This window comes from Gracilinanus agilis, chromosome 2 (genome assembly GCF_016433145.1).
Source record: "Gracilinanus agilis isolate LMUSP501 chromosome 2, AgileGrace, whole genome shotgun sequence".
In the NCBI taxonomy this organism is placed as follows: Eukaryota; Metazoa; Chordata; class Mammalia; order Didelphimorphia; family Didelphidae; genus Gracilinanus; species Gracilinanus agilis.
The window spans coordinates 557883106-557895692 of NC_058131.1; the positions used below are offsets into that span (position 1 = coordinate 557883106).

The following is a 12587-nucleotide window of genomic DNA, read 5'->3' on the forward strand; positions in this document are numbered from 1 at the left end:
TGAAGAAATTAATTCTAAATTGGGTTTTTAATATCAGTGAAGGTAAATAATATCCTTCACTGAAGGCAGTTTAAAGTAATTCTGCAGAATTGATAGGGTAAAGATCAACACAATATAAAGACTAACTAAAGCATTGAGCATTTCATAAAACCCCAATGTCCCTTAAAATAGTTCTGTATTTTTTGCTCACATAATTTCCCCACCTGGACTGCCTTCTCTTTCAAATCCACCAGAAACCTAGTCATCTTCCACGCTAAACTCAGTACCTATCAACTTTCTAAAATTCTTTCTGAATAGTACAAACATATTCATGAATCCACAGTGTCTAATGTGGGATTTGCAACCAAGACTCCAAGTTTAAAGTGTTGTAACTTTTCTGTCTTTCTCATTCATGACTTCTCTAAATCTTTTGACATTATTGACTTTTTTCTATACAGTCTCTGGATTTTCATCCCATTATTCTAGTTCTTGCTCCTTGACTGACCACTCCTCAATCTCCATGGCTTTTTCAATATCTATGTCACATGTCCAAACTATGGGTTTACTCTAAAGGTCTGTCTTGTACTCTCTTCTATTTTTTCTCTTCACTTTTTCCTTTGGAGACCTCAGGAGCTCCCTTAGATTTAATTAGCAACTATATGGAGATGATTTCTATATAGATATATGTATATACAAATATACATATTGATATATACACAAACACCTAAATAAATGTTTATATGTATATATGATATGCATAATTCTAAACAATTATTTGAATGTATATTATTATTTTATATTGTATGGGCATCTGTTTCAGTATTATGTATTTATACATAAGTATTTATAATGTATATGTACACATATGCATGTATATATACTCACAATTATACATACCCTTTATGTTTTTGTTTGTGTATATGTATATGAGGAAAAGGTTTTCTCATTTTTATTTCTATTATATTAGTATGATGGTGGACTATTGGTATGTGTGTGTATATAAACACATGCAGGAAAACATGCCTGAATTATAAAAACATAATAAAGTTTAGAAAACCCCTACCTCTCCTATATAGTATCCAACATCACACACCCATTTTGTGTGTACTTTTGTAATTAATTTTGTTACCTTTCCTTCCTAACTGTTCTAAATTCTCATCTTAATCTAATATAATGATCATATCATAATGTTGATGTTAGAGAACAGAACGTAAGCTTTATGCAGATTAACAACATGTACTTTGCAGTATTTCACAGAATTTTGAGCTAGAAGGTAATTTAGATATCATCTAGGACCTAGATTACAGATGAATTCTCTCTTCTTGCAGATAAGGAAACTGAGGCCCCAAGCAGTAAAAGAACTTTTCTTAGTCTCTCTATAGTCAGTCCTCATTGATCTCATCTAAAGTATTGTGTTCGGTTCTGGGCACCATATTTTAAGATGGACAACGATAAGCTATAAAGTATACAGATATTCAAAGTATACAGATATTCAAGATGGTGAAAAGTCTTGAGACCATTGTGTTGTTGCTCAGTTGTTTTCAGTCATGTCCTATTCAGTCATGATCCCATTCAAAGTTTTTTTTTTGACAAAGATAATGGAGTGTTTTGCCATTTCCTTCTCTACCTCATTTTACAGAGAACAGAGGCAAACAGGGTTAAGTGACTTGTTCTGTTACAGCTAAAAAGAGTGTGAGGCCAGATTTGAACTCAGAAAGATGAGTTTTCCTGACTTCAAGCCTGACTCGCTATTCACTGCACCATCTTACTTGAGTCTATATCATATAAAAATCAGGAGAAGGAACTGGGAGCATTCATCCTGTAAAATAAAAGGCTCAGAGTATAAGATTGATATCTAAGTGTTTGAAGGGCTTTTAAGTGAAGAAGAGATTAAATCTACTCTATCTGGTTCCAGAAAACAAAACCAGTAGCAATGGGACAGAAGTGAGAAAACAAATTTGGATTTCATTTTAGGGAAAACTTTCTAAGAATTGGAGCTGTTCAAAAATGGAATAGGCTGTCTATAAAGGCAGTGGTTTCCTTCTCCTTGATTGTCTTCCAGCAAAAGTTAAATGATGTCAGGTGTTTATAAACATCATTCAAGTCCCTTCTAATTCTCATATTTTGTCGATTCTATGTAACTTTCAAGACCCCTGTTTGAAGGAAGTCTGGGCTACAACAATAATGACAATAGTAATAGTTCACATTTATAAAGTATGTTGAGGTTTAACATTCAACCAATGTTTACTGAGTACAACCTGTGATCAAGTCCTTTGAAGGAATGAAAGAATGAATGAATGAATGAATGAATGAATGAATGAATGAATGTAAAAACATAATATTATTAACTAGTTACCATATTCAAGCCTCTATGCTAAATGCTGCGGATACAAATAATATGTCTCCCTAAAAGAACTTAAATTCTAATGGGTGTCAGGAAGGTGTCAACGACATTGTCTGAAAATGTTTAATGTATATATTATAATATATATTGATATATAACATTTATATGTAAACCAATAAGTGTAATGGAGGCCTAATTCCAGGCAAGAGAGTATATAAGCTCCCCTATGAAAAGTCATGGTTCCTGGTGGTTTCAGTGATGGATAGAGTATCAGTGGCATAGACTTGAAAATGGAAAGGAAAAAATTGTTCTACATACTAGTGAAGATATTGTTGAGATAAGAATCATTTTTTAAACTGAGATCACTGTAATCACAATGAGGAAGTTCCCTAGCATGCTTGCTGTATAGAATATAGAAGAGAATAGAAAGAGAAAAAGTTGCAGTCCCCAAGAATTGGTGAGTCCCATTAATACAAACTCATAAACCACAGAACGATTGACTCCGTCCATTGACTCATTCAGTAGGACCAACTCTGAAGTTACCTAAAGGAAAGAGAATGAAAAGAGGATCATAAATATGGACACAGTGCAGATTCTAAATGAAGGCAAAGCAAATATTGCTTAAATATGTTGGACTAGTGAATATTTGTCAATACCGTAAGAGCAGGTTTATTGTGCAGTTCATGGTTTACAAAATGCTTTGACATGATTGATTCTCACAACACTCTATTAGCTACATACTATCATCTTCATTTTATGGATAAGAAAAATGAAGCTCAGAGAGGTGACCTTGTTTTCTCAGGTACACAGGTCTTCAGTGTGGAAAGGAGGATTTAAATTGAGGTTCTATTCTAACACTAGTATCTTCACACAAAAATGCCTCTCAGCAAATGGAAATCAACTCTCTGGTCCCAAGCACATTTACTTAAGTATATCTACTACTAGCTGACAAGCGTGGATAAAACTGGAACTGTCTACATTTAATCAAGAAGATACAATGGGGATAGAATGCTAAGCTTGTAGTCAGGAAAACCTAGTTTCAAATCATAAAGTTCTATGACCATAAGCAAGACACTTAACCCCTGAGTCTCAGACGTTTAGGTGTAAAAGGGGGATGATAATATATCACAGAGTACTTCTGAGACTGAAATGAAATGGCATAGAGTAGCACAGAGCCTATCAGAGACAAAAGACAAAGACTAGACTTACAATTTCATTGGTTTTAGAGCTCTTAATGAAGAAATTTCCTCTATCAATGTGCCTAAAGAGTCTCTCTGTAATCTGAAGCTTTAGAGAGTTGCCTAGAACATTCAGAATTAACAGACTTGCTAAGGATCATATCACCAGTATGTGTCAAAGGAGAGAGTTAGACCTACATCTTTTTGACTCTGAAGTCAGTTCTCTATCTTTTGTACCACATACTGCATCAACTTTGTCCTGAGTACTCATGCCACATTACTACATAAATGTATAAATGTTAGCTATTTTTATTATATATTACATTATATTATAATGTAGGTGTATCCTCCAGATTGAGGACCTGGTTGACAACTATTATTCCTTGATTATATACTGACTACTCCTACCTTCTCACCACTCAGGTACTTGAAATTATATTTTTTTAATATATATCATCATTTTTTTTAAAAAAAAGAAGGAATCAGGAGCAATAATGAAAATTAATGTATCAAACCACAAGTGTCAAATTTTTAGCCCATAGGCCCTCAAAATTCTCAAATTCAAAATCAAATTAAAATGTAATTGGGAAATTCTTAACAAAATAAATAAAAATATAACATAGATAATGTTGATTTGTGATTTTCTAAAACAATATGCATTTGACTGGGATTGTTTCTATTTGAGATTAACACCACTGGACCAATCAACTTGAGATGCAAAGAAAATAATAATATTCAGCTTCATTTGGAAATTTAAAACAGATAAAAACAAGAGATAATAAGGAACCAAGGAATTTTGAGGCAGAGATTGAAAGACACCTTGTATAGCAAAGAAAGAGTTAAAGTAAGGAAGACAGATGAGAGAAAATGTGACAGAAAATAGTAGAATGGGAGAAAACAGGATGTAGTGAAGTGAGGGGGGAAATGGTTGTGATATATAGAAAATACTCTCAGTGTTTGACACATAGTAAGTACTTAAGAAATGATTTTTTACTCATTGATTCATTGAGAATTATGAAGGTCTGAATTTCAGGTTTATAATCAAGCCTGAAACATTTAAGGGTTTTTTTGAGTTTTTTTAAACATTTATTAATATTCATTTTTAACATAGTTACATGATTCATGCTCCTACATTCCCTTTCACCCCCCGCACTGACTCCCCACCATGGGTGATGCACATTTCCACTGGTTTTAACATGTGTCATTGATCAAGACCTAGTTCCAAATTCTTGTTAGTTGCATTGGTGTCATTGTTTCAAGTCTACATCCCCAATCATGTCCACCTCAACCCATGCGTTCAAGCAGTTTTTTTCTTCTATGTTTCCTCTCCTGCAGTTCCTCTGAATGTGGGGAGTGTTCTTTTCCAAAAGTTCCTCAGAACTGTCCTGTGTCATTGCATTGCTGCTGGTACAGAAGTCCATTACATTCGATTTTACCATAGTATATCAGTCTCTGTGTACAATGTTCTTCTGGCTCTGCTCCTTTCACTCTGCATCAGTTCCTGGAGGTCTCTCCAGTTCGCCTGGAACTCCTCAAGTTTATTCTTCCTTTTAGCACAATAGTATTCCATCACCCGCATATACCACAGTTTGTTCAGCCATTCCCCAATTGAAGGACATACCCTCCTTTTCCAATTTGTTGCCACCACAAAAAGTGCAGCTATAAATATTTTCGTACAAGTCTGTTTATCTATGATCTCTTTGGGGTACAAACCCAACAATGGTATGGCTGGATCAAAGGGCAGGCATTCTTTTATAGCCCCTTGAGCATGATTCCAAATTGCCAGACAGAATGGCTGGATCAGTTCACAACTCCACCGGCAATGCATTAATGTCCCAATTTTGCCACATCCCCTCCAACATTCATTGCTCTCCCCTTCTTTCATTTTAGCCAATCTGCTAGGTGTGAGGTGATACCTCAGAGTTGTTTTGATTTGCATTTCTCTAATTATTAGAGATTTAGAGCACTTTCTCATGTGCTTATTGATACTTTTGATTTCTTTACCTAAAAATTGCCTATTCATGTCTCTTGCCCATTTATCAATTGGGGAATGGCTTGATGTTTTATACAATTTATTTAACTCCTTGTATATTTGAGTAATTTGGCCCCTGTCAGAGTTTTTTGTTATAAAGATTTTTTCCCAATTTGTTGTTTCTCTTCTGATTTTGTTTGCATTGTTTTTGTTTGTACAAAAGCTTTTTAGTTTAATATAATCAAAACCATTTAATTTACATTTTGTAATGTTCTCTAACTCTTGCTCTGTTTTAAAATCTTTCCTTTCCCAGAGATCTGACAATTAAACTACTCTATCTTCACATAACTTATTTATAGTTTCCCTCTTTATATTCAAGTCATTCACCTATTCTGAATTTATCTTGGTGTAGGGTGTGAGATGTTGATCTAAATCTAATCTCTCCCATATTGTTTTCCAAATTTCCCAGCAGTTTTTGTCAAATAGTGGATTCATTTCACAAAAGTTGGGCTCTTTGGGTTTATCATACACTGTCTTGCTGATGTCATTTATCCCAAGTCTATACCACTGATCCTCCCTTCTGTCTCTTAGCCAGTACCATATTGTTTTGATGACTGCTGCTTTACAGTATAGTTTAATATCTGGCACTGCTAGGCCCCCTTCCTTCACATGTTTTTCATTATTTCCCTTGATATTCTTGATCTTTTGTTATTCCAAATAAACTTTGTTCTAGTTTTTCCTAATTCAGTAAAAAAGTTTTTTGGTAGTTTGATAAGTATGGCGCTAAATAGGTAAATTAATTTGGGTAGAATGGTCGTTTTTATTATGTTAGCTCATCCTACCCATGAGCAATCAGTGGTTTTCCAATTGTTGAGATCCAGTTTTAATTGTTTGGAAAGTGTTTTGTAGTTGTTTTCATATAATTCCTGTATTTGTTTTGGTAGATAGATTCCTAAGTATTTTATATTGTCTAGGGTGATTTTAAATGGTGTTTCTCTTTCTACCTCTTGCTGCTCTAATGTGTTAGAAATATATAGAAATGCTGATGATTTATGTGCATTTATTTTGCATCCTGCAACTTTGCTAAAGTTGTTGATTATTTCTACAAGCTTCTTAGTTGATTCTCTAGGATATTTTAAGTAGACCATCATATCATCTGCAAAAAGTGATAGCTTAGTCTCCTCATTGCCTATTTTGATACCTTCAATTCCTTTTTCTTCTCTAATTGCTACTGCTAGTGTTTCTAGTACTATGTTGAATAATAGAGGTGATAATGGGCATCCTTGTTTCACTCCTGATCTTATTGGGAAGGCTTCTAATTTATCCCCATTGCATATGATGTTTGTTGATGGTTTTAGGTATATACTGTTTATTATTTTTAGGAAAGGTCCTTCTATTCCTATACTTTTCAGTGATTTCAATAGGAATGGATGCTGTATTTTGTCAAAGGCTTCTTCAACATATATTCAGAAAATCATGTGATTTTTGTTTGTTAGATTGTTGATATGGTCAATTATGTGGACGGTTTTCCTAATGTTGAACCATCCTTGCATTCCTGGTATAAATCCCACCTGATCCTGGTAGATGATACTCTTGATTACTTGCTGGAGTCTCTTTGCTGGTATTCTATTTAAAATTTTTGCATCTATGTTCATTAGGGAGATTGGTCTGTAGTTTTCTTTCTCTGTTTTTGATCTACCTGGCTTTGGAATCAATACCATATTTGTGTCATAAAAGGAATTTGGTAGGACTCCTTCTTTGCTTATTATGTCAAATAATTTGTATAGTATTTGGATTAGTTGCTCTTTGAATGTCTGATAGAATTCACTTGTGAATCCATCAGGCCCTGGCGATTTTTTCTTAGGGAGTTCTTTGATGGCTTGTTCAATTTCTTTTCCTGATATGGGATTATTTAGGTATTCTATTTCTTCTGCTGTTAATCTAGGCAATTTATATTTTTGTATATATTCATCCATATCTCCTAAATTGTTATATTTATTGCCATATAATTGAGCAAAATACTTTTTAATGATTGCCTTAATTTCCCCTTCATTAGAGGTGAGGTCTCCCTTCTCATCTTTGATACTGTCAATTTGGTTTTCTTCTTTCCTTTTTTAATTAGATTGGCCAGTACTTTGTCTATTTTATCTGTTTTTTTTTCAAAATACCAGCTTCTAGTCTTATTTATTAATTCAATAGTTCTTTTACTTTTGATTTTATTAATTTCTTCCATAACTTTTAGTATTTTTAATTTAGTTTTCATCTGGGGATTTTTAATTTCTTCCCTTTGTAATTTTTTAAGTTGCATACCCAATTCATTAACATCTGCCTTCCATATTTTGTTAATATATGCACTCAAGGATATAAATTTCCCCCTGAGTACTGCCTGGCTGCATCCCACAGAGTTTGGTACTAAGTCTCATCATTATCATTCTCTTCAATGAAATTGTTGATTGTTTCTATGATTTCTTCTTTGACTAGCTGGTTTTGGAGAATCATATTATTTAATTTCCAATTGGTTTTTGATTTGCCTGTCCAGGTGCCCTTACTAATTATTATTTTTATTGCATAATGATCTGAGAAGTTTACATTTATTATTTCTTCTCTTTTGCATTTGTTTGCAATGTTTCTATGCCCTATTACATGGTCAATCTTTGTGAATGTACCATGTGCAGCTGAAAAGTGTTATGATGATAATAACAGATAATTTGGAGAAGCAGATAATGTGTCAGGGCCAATATTAGAGCTTCAAGTCAAGAGCCAGAGATTGACAGGCTTCAGTGAGGAAAGGAGGGGGCTAAACACTCCTGGCTCTCAAACCCATCCCCCTCTAACTGCTACTGCTTCAGTTGGTAATGAAGACAGGAATAAGATTCTTCTGGTAAGTTTCTGTTATGGCTGAAACCCCAAAGCTGTTCCTTTAATTTATATTCCTCACAGGTCAATAAGATGAATATATAGAGGCTAGTTATCTAACTGTTGAAGACAGAGAAGATCTTCTTAAACTGGCAGCAAACAGGATTCAAACTAGATGTCCAGATTGAGTTGTGAGTATCCCCCCCAAATAATTATCAGGCACAGAGGAATATAGCAGGTTATATTAAGTATTAACAAGGAAAACTAGAGAGATAAATGAAGGTTTTAGGATAATGAAAGATGACCCTGAACTGTTATTGATGCTGCCCTTCCCCCTCCTCACAGGAGGGGATGAAGCACTTAACTGAAACTGGCACTCTTGCTATTAATGAATATCTTTACTCTCCAATCACTGAGTAATTATATATTGATATTAATGAAGAATAGTAATAACAAACAGGCTAAGCCTTTGAGTATAAACTACTGGCTTATGCTACAATGGCCACCTCAGGTGAACCCCCAATTCTGGAGTAGTAAGCAGAGTGCCTCCTCACTTCAACCTCCACCAAATAACTGACTCCAACCCTTCTCAACTGCCCCCTCACCCAAAGTTCTCCAGGGGGTCCCCTGGAATTCTGGGTGAGGCTATCCCTGTACCTTTTCCGGGATTCCATGCTTTGCATCTCCACACAACAAAAGAAGGTGTATTACTTTTTGTCGCTATTTATTTTTCTCCACATATCAATTAAATCCAATTTTTCTAGGACTTCATTCACCTCTCTTACCTCTTTCTTTTTTATATTTTGGTTTGATTTATCTAGATCTGAAAAAGGAATATTTAGATCTCCCACTATTATGATTTTACTATCTATTTCCTTCTTCAGCTCTGCCAGTCTCTCCTTTATGAATTTGGATGCTATGCCACTTGGTGCATACATATTGAGCACTGTTATTTCCTCATTGTCTATACTGCCTTTAATCAGGATGTAATGACCTTCCCTGTCTTTTTTAATCATATCTATTTTTACTTTGACTTTGTCAGAAATCATAATTGCCACTCCTGCCTTTTTTTCTCACTAAAGATTTTGCTCAAGCCCTTTACCTTAAACTTGTTTGTGTCCACCTGCCTCATATGTGTTTCTTGAAGACAACATATGGTAGGATTTTGGTTTCTAATCCACTCTGCTATTTGCTTCCGTTTTATGAGCGAGTTCATCCCATTCACATTCAGAGTTATAATTATCAGTTGTGCATTTGCTGACATTTTGGCATCCTCTCCTAGTTCTACCCCTTCTTCTTACACTCTTTCCTTTTAAACCAGTGGTTTGCTTTAAGCCAGTAACCCTTGTCCCCCGTCTTGATTAACTTCCCTTTCTACCCCCCTCCCTTACTATTCCCCTCTTTTTATTTTTAAAGACCTAATGAATTCCCTCCCTCTTCTCCTCCTCTCCCTTTTTTGACCTCCCCACTCCCCTGTTCCCCTTGGTTTATCCCTTCTGGCTTTCTTAGTAGAGTTAGATAGAGTTTTATATCCCAAGGATATAGCTACTCTTCCCTCTCAGGGTTAATTACACTGAGAGTAAGGTTTAAATATTACCTCTTAATGCTCTCTTCCTCTCCTTCTTAGAATAGTACTCATCCCCTCCCCTTCACATGCCTTCTTTGTGTGTAGTAGAATATCCTATTTTTCTTATTCATTCAAGCTTCTCTTGATGTCCTCTACTATTCACCCCCTCTTTCCCACCACCCATATCATCTTAGACCATTTAGTATTCCAATCTCTCCCTATTTATTATTCTTCTGATTACTATACTAGTGAATACTATAAAAGTGAATAGAGTTCATTACAGAAAATTATACATAGCATTTCTTCACATAGGAATACAGATAATTACATCTTATTGAAGCCCTTAAAGGGGCAAATTTTAAAAATATGAGTTTTCTTTCTTTCCTCTCTGTTTCTTATTTACCTTTTCATGTTTCTCTTGATTTCTGTGGTTGGATATCAAACTTCCCATTTAGTCCTGGTCTTTTCTGTGCAAATACTTGGAAATCTTCAATTTTGTTGAATGCCCATACTTTCCCCTGGATGCATATAGTTAGGTTTGATGGGTAGGTGATCCTTGGTTGAAGTTCCAGTTCTCTTGCCTTTCTGAATATCATATTCCAAGCCTTGCGGTCTTTTGGTGTGAATGCTGCCAGATCCTGTGTGATTCTAATTGCTGCTCCTTCATACTTGAATTGTCTCTTTCTGGCTTCTTGTAAGATTTTTTCTTTTACTTGGAAACTCTTGAATTTGGCTATTATATTCCTGGGGATTGTCTTTTCTGAGACTAGTGTAGAGGGTGATCTATGGATCCTTTCAATGTCTATATTGCCCTCTTGTTGTAGAACTTCAGGACAATTTTGTTGAATAATTTCTTTTAGTATGGAGTCCAAATTTCTATTAATTTCTGCTTTTTCAGGAAGACCAATGATTCTCAGATTGTCTCTTCTAGACCTGTTTTCTTGGTCTGTCACTTTCTCATTGAGATATTTCATGTTTCCTTCTATTTTATCAGGCTTTTGACTTTGTTTTATTTGTTCTTGCTGTCTTAAGAGATCATTAGGTTCTAATTGCTCAATTCTAGTTTTTAGGGACTGGTTTTCAGCTATAATCTTATGGTTTTTGTTTTCAGTCTGGTCATTTCTGGTGTTCAATTTGCTTATTGGGTCATTTGATTTCTGAGCCTCACTTTTCAATTACAAAATTCTACCTTTTAAACTGTTATTTTCTTGCCAGATCTCTTCCATCTTTCTCATCATCTCAGATTTGAACTCTTCAATAGCTTGTGACAGTTTTCATTATTTTGGGAAGGTTTGGATATGATTACTTGTTTGTTCTCCTCTGCTGTTTGCTCTGTTGTCTGGAATTTCTCTGTGTAAAAGTTGTCTAGTGTTACAGATTTCTTCTTGATGATCTTTCTCTTCTGGGGTTTCTGATTTTGGCTTGCCATTGTTAGACCTGCACCTTCTCAGCTTTATCCTCACATTCAGGGTCTGTCTGTGCTCTCTAGGCTCCCTAGGTCTCAGGTCTTGTTGTTCTCGGGTTCAAGCCTCCTGTTGGTCTCCCCATCTGCCCCTCTGCCTGGGACTCCTTCAACAGTCTCAGGGAGCTGCTTCCACAGCCGTGCTCCTGTCTGCACAGGGTCTCCACTAGAGGTACAAGGTTGTGCTCAAGATCTTTGTCCACCCCTAAGTCAATGCCTTCACCTATGCCAGTGCTCAAAGTCTGTGTTCAAAGTCCTTGTGTTCTTTAGTCTCTTGGGGTCCTAAGTCTTGCTGCTCTCAGGAACAGGCCATGGAGCTGCCAATGACTTGATGGGTGCCCCAAACCTGCTTTAACTCTTGTGCACTGTTCTTGACACTGTAGGTGGTGTGTGGAGGGTGGGGTTGGAGAGGAGGTTCTTCAACTTGCACTCTAGTGAGAGCTGTTTCATCCCTTTGTAGCAGGGAAATGCCCCAATTCCATGTACCTTCAATGCTTAGACCTGTTGTGGGATCCCTTCATTTGTCTGGATTGTTTTTATGTCCCCTTGAGGAGTCCTATATGCTTTGGTTAAGAGAGGTTAAGCAGCTTCTTTTTACTCTGCAGCCATTTTAACCCAGAACAACATTGAAGGTTTTAAAACTTAACAGGAAGAAAAGTACCTAAAGTCTTCTGAAATTCTCTAGCATTTATTCTATCATTTGATTCATCACTAAAATTACTTCACCTTAGAGTAATAGCTTTGTATTCCATGTTATCTTTTTATTTTCTAGCATCCCAATAAGACTACTATGCATAGTCCTTAAGGACTATTTTGTGACTTTTCCTAATGCTATAATAATAATATAATAATATATATATTATTATATAATAATAATATAATATAATAATAATATAATAAGGAGCCAAGGGTGGGTAAAGACATCATTCAAGTTGAGAAAACATTTAAAGCAAGAGTCAGGAGGATAGTCAGGAGAGGAGTGATCACACAGATATCAGTTTGAAATACACCACTTCTGCTTCCACCATAATTCTCTGCATAAAGCGTGCCTTCGTTTCAAGCCAGTTTCCAGATTCAGTTCTAGCAGTAATTCTTCTTCTATCCCTATATTTCCTTCAAAACTCAAGACCTACCTTTTTCAAGATTCGTTCTTGTTTCACCCCCAATCCACTCCTAGTGCCTATCCTCTGACATTAACTCTCATTTATTATATGTATATATATATATAT

General features: G+C 35.4%; 1 protein-coding gene across 1 annotated transcript in view; it reads right to left on the bottom strand.

Annotated features, from left to right (window-relative positions):
* Positions 1-2674: 2674 nt before the first annotated feature.
* LOC123234160 (olfactory receptor 4F3/4F16/4F29-like) overlaps positions 2675-12587 on the bottom strand; it is a 34758-nt gene continuing 24845 nt past the window's right edge. The window contains exon 2 of the mRNA XM_044660100.1: positions 2675-2866. Coding sequence (XP_044516035.1) covers positions 2675-2866 — 192 coding nt within the window. The remainder of the gene's footprint in view (positions 2867-12587) is intronic.